Source organism: Elephas maximus, chromosome 20, assembly GCF_024166365.1.
Source record: "Elephas maximus indicus isolate mEleMax1 chromosome 20, mEleMax1 primary haplotype, whole genome shotgun sequence".
NCBI lineage: Eukaryota > Metazoa > Chordata > Mammalia > Proboscidea > Elephantidae > Elephas > Elephas maximus.
In genome coordinates this window covers 47,263,383-47,276,168 of record NC_064838.1, presented here as the reverse complement: position 1 = coordinate 47,276,168, position 12,786 = coordinate 47,263,383, and the positions used below count along the sequence as shown (strand labels likewise).

The following is a 12,786-nucleotide window of genomic DNA, read 5'->3' as shown; positions in this document are numbered from 1 at the left end:
GTCCCATCTTTTTCTGAAACCTTCCATACCTGCTTTAGCTAAAAGGTATCATTCCCTCTGAAATCAGTCTACATGGTCTCTATTACACTAAAAAATACACTATTGACAATTAATCACACTCTGTCACCTCTTTAAAAAAAAAATCTGATTTTGTTTATGCTTCAGCTGTTTTCAAAAAAGGTGAGTTCCCCGAAGGCTCCTCCTTGAGTCTTGTATATAATAAGAGCTTAGCAAGGAGGAATTTATTCAACTGGGAGGTAATAGAGCACAGAAAAAAAAGCTGAAGCTCTAGTTCTAATCGTAGTTCTCTCCTATCTAACTGACCCTGCACAACTGCTCTGGTTTAAGGTTTTCTCCTCCGTCAGATGACAGGATTCAACTCTTAATTCTCAGTGAGGGTGGGGGGCTGGAAGGATGAATTCATTTTTCAAACTAAGCACACACCCTTACCTCTAGACTTCCTGCAATTCTGGGGGAGACCTTAACCACCACGAACCCTCTTTGGGTTGCAAGGTGTTGCATAAGAGCTATTATCAAGGGGAGTGTGATGCACATGAAAAACTTAGAAGTGAAGGTAGGATTTTATCTGGGCAGTGGGATGAGAGTTGATACTAATCAGACTTGTGTAGTTATATACTATGTTTGACTCCCTTATTTTATCTGTGAGTAAAGTTTATGGGTAGTTCAAATCAATTCAATGAAGGAGGAAGTATATACATAGTTAGTATGACTAAGGTGAATTATATTTATTATTGCCTGTATGAAGGAAGATGATTGAAAAGGGAGGAGTCTTTGCAATAATGGTTATAACCTGCTGCCGCCGAGTCAGTTCTGACTCATAGTTATCTCATAGAACAAAATAGAACTGCCCCATAGGGTTTCCAAGGAGTGCCTGGTGGTTTTTGAACTGCTGACCTTTTGGTTAGCAGCCATAGCTCTTAACCACTATGCCACCAGGGTTTCCAAATAATGGTAATAAATTTTTTCTTCCGTCTTTCTATCATCAGGGTAGCATTTTTTTTTTTTTTTTTTTTTGCCTCACTTGAATAATATTATAAAGGAAGGTTCAGGGAGAACAGTGTATCCACTCTAAGACAGAAGCCGGAAAAATATAAGATATGTAAAGGAAGGCAGAGCTGCAGCTTGTTATTGTTGTTAGGTGCTGTCAAGTTGGTTGCTGCTCACAGTGACCCTGTGTACAACAGAACGAAACGCTGCCCAGTCCTGCATCATCTTCACAGGCGTTTCAATGTTTGAGCCAGGGCTTTGAACTGGTTTGTTCAGATTTGAATCCCTACTGAGAATTTGCATTTCGACCCCAGATATAATGATCAGAATTTGCATTTTCACAAGATCCTCAAGTGATTCTTATGTATAATAAATTTTGAGAACCACTGCTCTACTAGTGGTTCTCAGAATTGGTCCCTAACCAGCAGCATTAGCGTCGTCTGGGAACTTGTCAGAAATGCAGATTATTAGCAGGGGTTCAAACCGGTTCAAAGCCCTGGTTTGAGCCCATCCATGCAGCCACTGTGTCAGTCCACCTCATTGAAGGTCTTCCTCTTTTTTGCTGACCCTCCGCTTTAGCAAGCATGATGTCTTTCTGCGGGGACTGGTCGGTCCCTCCTGATAGCATGTCCAAAGTACATGATATGACACAAAGGGTTTCTGAGGCTGTAATCTTTACAGAAGCAAAGTGCCACATCTTTCTCCCTGCAGAGCAGCTGGTGGGCTCGAACTGCCAGCCTTCCGGTTAACAGCTAAACGCGCTTAGCTACTGCACCATCAGGGCTCCTTGGAGCTGCAGCTTAGAAGATATTCATTAAGAAGCCCTCAGGGTATTTCAGTTTTATACTGCAATGATGTTGAAAACGGTAACCCTGAGTCATAAAAAATAAAAAGGTTATATTACGTATTTTTAGCAACTGTATTTAAAATTGAAGCTTTGTTCTTAAAAGGAGTAAATGATGAGTTAGATAGAAATTTTGCCTATTCATAGTGACCTTAATCTTTCCTGGAAGACCACCACCATCAATAATAAAGATTAGTGTAATGGGTTGGAAACTATTGAGAGTTGAGAATTGAATCCAAGTAGCTTGGTGGAGCAAATGAGTCAGTAGCAGTTGAAAGGAATTAAGATTATATTTACTGCAATGAAAAGTGCTTAGTAGGAGTTCCAACATACTGAGGAGGCAATAAGGAATATCAGTTTGGCCTGAGTAATTTAAAGCTGTCAAGTCGAAGTGATTAAGGGTAAAGAAAACCAGAAAATTAATAGATGCTATTTTAATTGATAAAAGTAATTTCCTTTTTTTTTTTTTTTTTCTTTTAACAGTGTGAATAAAAATGTTTAGAAAAGTTCATGGATAACATATACAGGTTTTGCATAGAAACTAGGAATTTTTAAGTACAGGCAGTCCCCAGGTTACAAATGTCCAACTTAAGAACAACTCACATTTAGAATGGACTGCCATAAAACCTATTATATTAAAAATCTGAGTTAAATACAATGGTTTGGAATAATCAATGCAGGCATTACTTTGTGATGCTCATGAAAATACTGCATGGTTTGGAAGTGTTAAGTGTTTTATCTGTATTAAAAAAACAAAAAAAAAGTTGCCTTCAAGTCAATTCCGACTCATGGCGACCCTATCAGACATAATAGAACTGCCCCATAGGGTTTTCAAGGAGCGTCTGGTGGGTTCGAGCTGCTGACCTCTTGGTTAGCAGCAGTAACTCTTAAACCACTATGCCACCAGGGTTTCCTTTATATGGATAGAAAGGTAAAATAGATATACTATACGCTAAGACAAACATTTGACTGACGCTGAAGAAGAATCATAGGTGCCTGTTCTGACTTACCTACAAATTCAACTTAAAGAAAGACTGAGGAACTGATCTCTTTCTTAACCCAAGGACTGCGTGTACACCTAGGCATTTTATAGTGTTCTAGATGCTTTTAATTATAGAATCTCATGAAAATTCTCTTTCAGGAAGATTCTTCAACCAATCGCTATGTCATCCAACGCAGATGTTTCTCTTCCTTCATATGATGAAGATCAGGGATCCAAACTTATCCGAAAAGCTAAAGATGCACCGTTTGTCCCCATTGGTAAGCTTACCTTTAACATTCTAATAATCTGTTGCAAGCCTGAATACAGCAGACATACAGTAAACTTCTTCATCAAGCACATCCTGAAAGCATTTATTTTCAAGTATGTTTTTTTTAGTTGTTGAAACATGCTGAGATTGGTATGATATAAATCTAACTAAAAAATTCTTCTGTGTGTATCCGCAGACGTCTCATTTTATTGATTCCTACTTCACTGAGTGTGTAGTAGAGTGCAAAGAACACTGGATTGGGAATCAGAAGCCCCAGTTTTAGTCCTGGGTTTGCTACCAACTACATGCAGCAGTGGGAAAGTCTATAATCACACTGAATCTTAATTTTTTTCATTCACTATCACAAAGGAAGGATTTTCTAGATTAATAAAAACAACAGCTTTGATTCTGCCAAACTCCTAAAGCTTGGAAATCTTTTTTTTATAGTTTTTAGGTATGTGTTCAATACAGTGCATTTTAATAGGTCTATACATCAGTTTAATCAATTAAGCCTATTCCCTTCCTTTAAACATGCCTCTTTGAAAATCATTTAACGTAAACTTATTTGACCTATTTTGCACAGTCCTCTTTCTCTTCTGATTTTAAGACAAGAGTAAAACATGTCTAAGGAAAATATATTAGAAGTAAAAAAATGTACAAAGATACAAGATCAAGATACAAAAATCAATTGTATTTCTACACAGTAGAATGAATAATCTGAAAATGAAATTAAGAAAGTGATTCCATTTGTAATGGCATAAAAAAATACCTAGCAACAGATTTAGCAAATGAAGTACAATACTTGTACACTGAAAACTATAAAATATTGCTGAAAGAAATTGAAAAAGACCTAAATAAATAGTTCATGTTCACAGTTTAGAAGACTTAATATTGTTAGAATGGCAATACTGCACCTTCCAAATTGATTTACCGATTCGATGCAATTCCTATTAAAATCCTAGCTGACTTTTTTGCAGAAAATGACAAACTAAAATTTATATGGAAATGCAAAGGATCCAGGATAGTCAAAACAATCTTGGAAAAAAAAAAAAAGAACATTCCACTTTTTAGGTCCATTTGTTTAACCATTGTCCTTGCCCTATCTGTGACATTGGAGTTGTTCCTATAGTGTTGCTATAACATATACCTAACACACACATCGGGGTCTGTTTCTTAACTCCATTTGCTGCTTCGTTCTATTATGTCTAGTTGTGTACCAGAAACTTAATGGTATGTTTATTTTCAAAAAGAGCTTGCCTGTTTGCTTTGAAATTGGCTTGACAAGTCTTGTTCCCCCGTCCCCAGAAAAGGGGGGGAGGGTTCATTTTATTGGAATTTACATTTGGATTGCATTTAATTAATTTATAAATTTCAGGAGGATTGACATTTTGGAATGTGGTATGCCAATACATTTTTATTTAAGTCTTTTGTGTCCTTAAGTATAAGTTCATATTTTAAATTTCTCTAGGTTTTGCACATTACTTTTTAGACATTCCTAGATATATCTGTTGATGCATTCATGAGAGTAATTCTTTCTCCTATTGGTTCTAGCTGGTTTTCATTTGATTCTCGATTTTCTCTGTACATAGTTATATAATTTCCAAACTAATAATGTTTCTTCCTAAGTTATGCTTATAGCTTTTTTTCATGTCATTAAATTGTTTGGTATCTCCAGGCAATAGTAATAGTGTTTGCATGCATCCTTCCCTTATTCTTGACTTTAATGGGAATGCTTCTAGCATTTCAACATTAAGTACAATTGATATTTGCTATTGGTTTCTGGAATATATTTTATTATTCTAATTTATTAATTTTTAAAATATTTATTGAAATGATGATATAGTTTCATCCTTTGTGAATTTTAATACATTTCATTATGTGGAATGAATAATTCCCAAAGTAAAAACCTAATAATCATGGTCAGTAATATTTACAGTTGTTAAGTTATGATTTTATTTAGGAATTTTGCATCTGTTTTAAATTGCTCAATAATTATTTTCTCATATTATCCTAATTTTGTTTTGCTATTAGGGTTTGTTTGCATAGAAAATGTATTGGGAAGCTTACCATCTTTTTAATGTTCTGAAAAACATTAAATAACACACAAATTAAAAATGCCCTAAAAATTTATTAGAACTTGTTGATAAAACTATTTGAGTCTTTATCTTTTGGACTGCCCTAAATCTTCATTGTCCCTTCAGTTCTTTCCATGGTTATTGGTATAAACCCACTGCCATCAAGTCGATTCCTACTCATAGTGACTCTACAGGACACAGTAGATCTGCCCCATAGGTTTTCTAAGAGTGGCTAGTGGATTCAAACTGCCAACCTTTTGGTTAGCAGCCGAGCTCTTAACCACTGTGCCGCCAGGACTCTGGTTAATGGTACAGTGAGGCTTTTCTACCACTTCCTGAGTCAAATTAAGTGCTTTGTTTTTTCTTCAAAAATCATTAATTCCAAAATCCATATAAATAGAACAAAAGAAAAGAATCACATGATCGTCTCAATCCATGCAGAAAAGGCATTTGGTAAAGTTCAACATCCATTCCTGGTAAAAATGCTCATTAAAATAGGAATAGAAGGGATATTCCTCAACATAATAAAGGGAATCTATACCAAACCAAAAGCCAACATCATTTTCAGCGAAGAGTGGCTGAAAATATTCCCCCTGAGGATGAGGACAAGACAAGGATGCCCTTTATCAGCACTCCTATTTAATATCATACTGAAAGTCCTAGCTAGAGCAATAAGACAAGAAAAAGAAATAAAGGGCATCCAAATTGGAAAGGAAGACATAAAAAAAAATCCCTATTTGCAGATGATATGATGCTATATATAGAGAACCCCAAAGATTCCACAAGAAAACTACTGGAACTAATAGAAAGATTTCAGTAAAGTAGCAGGATAGAAGATCAACATAGAAAAATCAGTTGGATTCCTATATACCAACAAAGAGGACTTCAGAAAGGAGATCAGGAAAACAAATACCATTTATAATAGCCCCTAAAAAGATAAAATACTTAGGAATGGATCTAACCAAGGACATAAAAGACCTATTCAAAGAAAACTACAAAACACTATTGCAAGAGACCTACATAAATGGAAAAACATACCATGCTTATGGATAGGAAGACTCAACATTGTGAAAATGTCAGTTCTATCCAGAGTGATCTACAGATACAATGCAAAGCCAATCCAAATACCAACAATATTCTTTTTTTTTTTTTCTTTTATTGTACTTTAGATGAAGGTTTACAGAACAAACTAGTTTCTCATTAAACAGTTAGTACACATATTGTTTTATGACATTGGTTAACAACCCCATGACATGTCAGCACTCTCCCTTCTCAACCTTGGGTTCCCTATTACCAGCTTTTCTGTCCCTGCCTGCCTTCTAGTCCTTGCCTCAGGGCTGGTGTGTCCCTTTAGTCTTGTTTTGTTTTATGATCCTGTCCAATCTTTGGCTGAGGGGGAAGCCTCAGGAGTGACTTCATTACTGAGCTGAAAGGGTGTCCAGGGGCCATACTCTCAGGGTTCCTCCAGTCTCTGTCAGACCAGCAAGTCTGGTCTTTCCTTTTGAGTTAGAATTTTGTTCTACATTTTTCTCCAGCTCTGTCCAGGACCCTCTATTGTGATCCCTGTCAGAGCAGTTAGTGGTGGTAGCCAGGCACCATCTAGTTGTACTGGGCTCAGTCTGGTGGAGACCATGGTAGATGTGGTCCATTAGCCCTTTGGACTAATCTTTCCCTTGTATCTTTAGTTTTCTGGGCTCTTCCTTGCTCCCAAAGGGGTGAGGCCAGTGGAGTATACTAGATGGCCGCTCACAGGCTTTTAAGACCCCATATGCTACTTACCAAACTAGAATGTAGAATGTTTTCTTTATAAATTATATTATGCCAATTGAACCAGATGTTCCTTTGAGACCATGGTCCCCACAGCCCTCAGCCCAGCAATTCAGTCCCTCAGGGAGTTTGGGTGTGTCTATGGAGCTTCCATGACCTTGCCTTGTACAAGTTGTGCCCAGCAGCATTCTTTTTAATGAGATGTAAAAACTAATCATTAACTTTATATGGAAAGGAAAGAGGCCCTGGATAAGCAAAACATTATTGAAGAAAGAGAACTAAGTAGGAGACGTCACACTGCCTGACCTCAGAACCTACTATACAGCCACGGTAGTCAAAACAGCCTGGTAACTGGCACAATGACATATACATAGACAGGTGGAACAGAATTGAGAAACCAGATGTAAAACCATCCACCTATGGTCAGCTGATCTTTGACAAAGGACCAAAGTTCATTAAATGGGGGAAAGACAGTCTTTTTAACAAATGGTGCTGGCAAACTTCGATGTCCATCTATAAAAAAAGAAAGAGGACCCATACTTCACAGCATACACAAAAACTAACTCAAAATTCAAAGACCTAAATATAAAACCTAAAATGATAAAGATCATGTAAGAAAAATTAGAGACAATGCTAGAGGCCTAATACATGGCAAAAATACAATACTAACCATAATTAACAATGCACAAACACCAGAAGACAAACTAGACAACAGGGAGCGCCTAAAAATTAGACACTTATGCTCATCAAAAGACTATCAAAAGAGTTAAAAGAACCTGCAGACTGGGGAAGCATTTTTAGCTATGACATATCTGACAAGGGTCTAATCTCTAAAATCTGTCAAATACTTCAACACCTCAACAATAAAAAGACAAGTAATCCAGTTTAAAAATGAGCAAAGGATATGAACAGACACTTTAACCCTAACCAAAGAAGACATTCAGGTAGCTAACAGACACGAGGAAATGCTTACAATCATTAGCCATTAGAGAAATGCAAATAAAGCCTCCAGTGAGATCCCATCTCACCCTGACATTACTGGTACTAATGAAAAAAAAAAAAAAAAAAAAACCCAGAAAATAACAAATGTCGAAGAGGTTGCAGAGAGATTGGAACTCATGCAGTCCTGGCGGGAATGTAGAATGGTACAACCACTATGAAAAACGATATGGCACCTCTTTTAAAAAGCTAGAAATAGAAATACCATACAATCCAGTAATCCCACTCCTGGGAATATATCCTAGAGAAATAAGAGCTGTCACACGAATAGACATGCACACTCATGTTCACTGCAGCATTATTCACACTACCAGAAAGATGGAAACAACCTAAATGCCAATCAGCAGATGAATGGATAAACAAACTATGATACATATACAAAATGGACTACTACGGAAGGATAAAGAACAATGATGAGTATGTGAAACATCTTACACATGGATGAATCTGGAGGGCATTAGGCCAAGTGAAATAAGTCAATCACAAAAGGACTAATGAGGCCACTATTATAAGAACCCAAGAAAAAGTTTACAGACAGAAAAAAACAATCTTTGATGGTTATGAGATGGGAGAGGGGAGGGGAAATTGCTAAATAGATAAAAATAGATAGTAAACCAAAAAAAAAAAAAAACCTGTTGCCGTGGAGTCGATTCCAGCTCATAGTGACCCTATAAGACAGAGTAGCACTTCCGCATAAGGTTTCCAAGGAGCAGCTGGTGGATTCAAACTACCAGCCTTTCAGTTAGCAGCTAAGCTCTTAACCACTGTGTCACCAGGGCTCCAAGTAGATAACAGACAGGAGGTGTTAACTTTGGTTAACTTTAGCCAAGCACAACTTGGCCAAGGCAAAGTCATTAAAGCTTCCTAGACACATTCAAACACCTCGAGGGACCAAATTACTGAGGCTGAGGGCCAGGGACCATGGATGCGGGGAACAGCTACGTCATTTAGCATAACATAGTTCATAAAGAAAATGTTCCACATCCTACTTTAATGAGTAGCATCTGGGGTCTTAAAAGCTCATGAACAGCCATCAAAATATATTTATTACCCCCATCCCATAGGGAGCATAGCAGAATGAAGAAGATATTAGTCCAAAAGACTAATGGACCACATGAACTAAGTCTCCACCAGCCTGAGCCCAGAAGAACTAGATCGTGCCTGGCTACCACCACTGATGGCTCTGAGAGGGATTACAATGGAGGGTCCCAGACAGAGCAAGAGAAAAACGTAGGAGAAAATTCAAATTCACAACTTTACCGACACTGGAGGAACCCCCAAGACTATGGACCCCAGACACCCTTCTAACTCCAGGAGTCCACCTTTTATCCAAAGATTAGACAGACCTGTAAAATAAACAATACAAGGAACATGCTTCTTAGTTCAATCAAGTATAGAGACCAGATAGGCAACACCTTCCTCAAAGCAAAGAAGGCAGGAAGGGACAGGAAAACTGGATGAATGGCCCTGGGGAACCCAAGGTTCAAAGGGAAAGGGGGAGAATGCAACCAATGTCACAAAACAATTTGTGTATAAACTTTCAAATGAGAAACTAATCTGCTCTGTAATCTTACCTAAAGCACAATAAAAATTTTTTTCAATTTTTTTAAAAAATCATTTCACCTAGATTTTCAAATTTAATTGACATAAAGATATGCAGAGTAATCTATTTTTTTAATTTCTTTACTGTTTGTGGTTATAGCCTCTTTCCCATTTCTAATGTTGTGTACTTATTTTCCCTTTTCTTGATCAGATATCCTTGAGGTTTATCTGCTTGTTTACGAGGTTAAGAATCAGCACTGATTTTATTTCTGTGTACTAAGGCCATTGTTTGATAGTTTCCTAAAATCTGTTTTTACTATAATCACTGAACCCAATTATTTATTTAAGATGTGTTTAACTGCTAAGTGGTTAGGGACGTGTATGTGTGACTTTTATATTTTGATTGCTACATTTTGGTTTTATGGTATCGTAGTCCAGGAATATAGAAAGTACCCGGGTTACGAATGTCCAACTGATGGACAACTCATATTTAAGAATGGACTGCTGAATAGGAAATGAGATGGGCGATATCACAACAGACCCAACTGAAATTAAAAGACTCCTATCAGATTACTGCAAAAAATTGTACTCTAACAAAGTTGAAAACCAAGAAGAAATGGATGAATTCCTAGAAACATAATACCTACCTAAAGTAACACAAACAGAGGTAGAACAACTAAATAGATCCATCAAAAAAAAAGAGATTGAAAAGGTAATCAAAAAGCTCCAAAAAAAAAAAAAAAAAAGCCCTGGCCCTGACAGCTTCACTGCAGAGTTCTATTAGACTTTCAGAGAAGAGGTAACACCACTGCTACTAAAGGTATTTCAGAGCTTAGAAAAAGACAGAATACTCCCAAACTCATTCTATGAAGCCAGCATATACCTGATACCAAAACCAGCTAAAGATACCACAAAAAAAAAGAAAATTACAGACCTATATCCCTCATGAACTTAGATGTAAAAATCCTCAACAAAATTCTAGTCAATAGAATCCAACAACATATCAAAAAAATAATTCACCATGACCAAGTGGGATTCATACCAGGTATGCGGGGTTGGTTCAACATTAGGAAAACAATTAATGTAATCCACCATATGAATAAAACAAAAGACAAGAACCACATGATTTTATCAATTGATGCAAAGAAGGCATTTGACAAAGTGCAACACCCACTCATGATAAAAACTTTCAGCAAAATAGGAATAGAAGGAAAATTCCTCAACATAATAAAGGGAATTTATACAAAGCCAACAGCCAGCATCATCCTAAATGGAGAGATTCTGAAAGCATTCCCCTTGAAAACCGGATGCCCCTTATCACCACCCTTATTCAGCATTGTGTTGGAGGTCCTAGCCAGAGCAATTAGGCTAGATAAAGTAATAAAGGGCATCCAGATTGGCGAAGAAGAAGTATCTCTATTTGCAGATGACATGATCTTATACACAGAAAACCCTAAGGAATCCTCCAGAAAACTACTGAAACTAATAGAAGAGTTGAACAGAGTATCAGGATATAAGATAAATATACAAAAATCAGTTGGATTCCTCTACACCAACAAAAAGAACATCGAAGAGGAAATCACCAAATCAATACCATTTACAGTAGCCCCCAAGAAGATCAAATACTTAGAATAAATCTTACCAGAGACATGAAAGACCTATACAAAGAAAACTACAAGACACTACTGCAAGAAACCGAAAGAGACCTACGTTAGTGGAAAAACATACCTTGCTCATTGATAGGAAGACTTAACATAGTAAAAATGTCTATTCTACCAAAAGCCATCTATAGATAAAATGCAATTCTGGTCCAAATTCCAACATTTTTTAATGAGATGGAGAAACAAATCACCAACTTCATACGGAAGGGCAAGAGAGCCCAGATAAGTAAAGCATTACTGAGAAAGAAAAACAAAGTGGGAGGCCTCACTCTACCTGATTTTAGAACCTATTATGCCACCACAGTGGTCAAAACAGCCTGGTACTGGTACAACAACAGAATTGAGAATCCAGACATAAATCCATCCACATTTGAGCAGCTGATATTTGACAAAAGCCCAAAGTCAGTTAACTGGGGAAAAGACAGTCTTTTTAACAAAGGGTGCTGGCATAACTGGATATACATCTGCAAAAAAAAAAAAGAAGACCCATACCTCACACCATGCACGAAAACAAACTCAAAACATATCAAAGACCTAAACATAAAATCTAAAATGATAAAGATCATGGAAGAAAAAGTAGGGACAATGTTAGAAGCTCTAACACATGGCATAAACAGTATACAAAACATTACTAAAAATGCAGAAAAGGGAGGCGGAGCCAAGATGGCGGACTAGGCAGACGCTACCTCGGATACCTCTTACAACAAAGACACGGAAAAACAAGTGAATCGATCACATACATAACAATCTACGAACCCTGAACAACAAACACAGATTTAGAGACGGAGAACGAACTAATACGGGGAAGCAGCGATTGTTTTCAGAGCCTGGAGCCAGCGTACCAGTCAGGTACGGCACAAGCACAGAGAGCTGCTCCACCCCCCTGAACTAACCCCAGGAGGGGGACCAGTTGGGTCACGTGGGCGGCGTGGGACGCAGCCGGTAGGAGAAGTCCCTGGGAGGCAGTGACTGGTATTGGAGCGGGGAGAACAGCGTCCCAGCCGGGACACTCGGTCACGGCACAAGCACGGGGAGCTGCTCCACCCACCTGAACTAACCCCGGGAGGCGGCCCAACTGGTTAGCGGGGGCGGCACGGCAACACGGCTGGAGGGATGAGAAGTCCCCGGGAGGCAGCGACTGATTTTGGAGTCGAGAGTGCACCGTCCCAGCAGGGGAGCCTTGACGCAGGGCATCGGGCTGCAAGCGGAGGGTCTGACCTTGTCTCCAGCGGGCCAGGCCCCCCGGGGGCAATCTCCACACAGCCAGCACACATAGGCGACGCGCCCCGCAGGAATCTCAGATATAATAGTCATTCCAAGCAAGACAAGCAACTCTGGCTATATTCTGAGGTGCTACTCTCCTATCTCTCTGTTCCTTCCCCCACCCTCCCCAGGCAGCTTCATTAACATCCGAATAGCCTGAGCCTGAGGGAGAACTCTGATAGGGATCTGACTGCATTTTTTTTTTAGCGGATTTTCTGGAAAAACCAGTTTCCCAGTGATGGCTCAGAGACAACAATCCATATAAAACCACTTAAAGAAGCAGACCATGACAGCTTCTCCAAGCCCCCAAACAAAAGAATCAAAATCTTTCCCAAATGAAGATACAATTCTGGAATTATCAGATACAGAATATAAAA

The 12,786-nt window shown here is 38.2% G+C and overlaps 1 protein-coding gene across 3 annotated transcripts in view; it reads left to right on the top strand.

The window, feature by feature from the left end:
* The window catches only part of HIGD1A (HIG1 hypoxia inducible domain family member 1A), a 32,274-nt gene that overhangs the window by 5,025 nt on the left and 14,463 nt on the right, over window positions 1–12,786 (top strand). For all 3 annotated transcript variants that reach the window (XM_049863470.1, XM_049863471.1, XM_049863469.1), the window contains exon 2: window positions 2,994–3,112. In XM_049863470.1, the coding sequence (XP_049719427.1) occupies window positions 3,016–3,112 (97 nt within the window). In that variant the 5' untranslated portion in view covers window positions 2,994–3,015. The remainder of the gene's footprint in view (window positions 1–2,993; window positions 3,113–12,786) is intronic.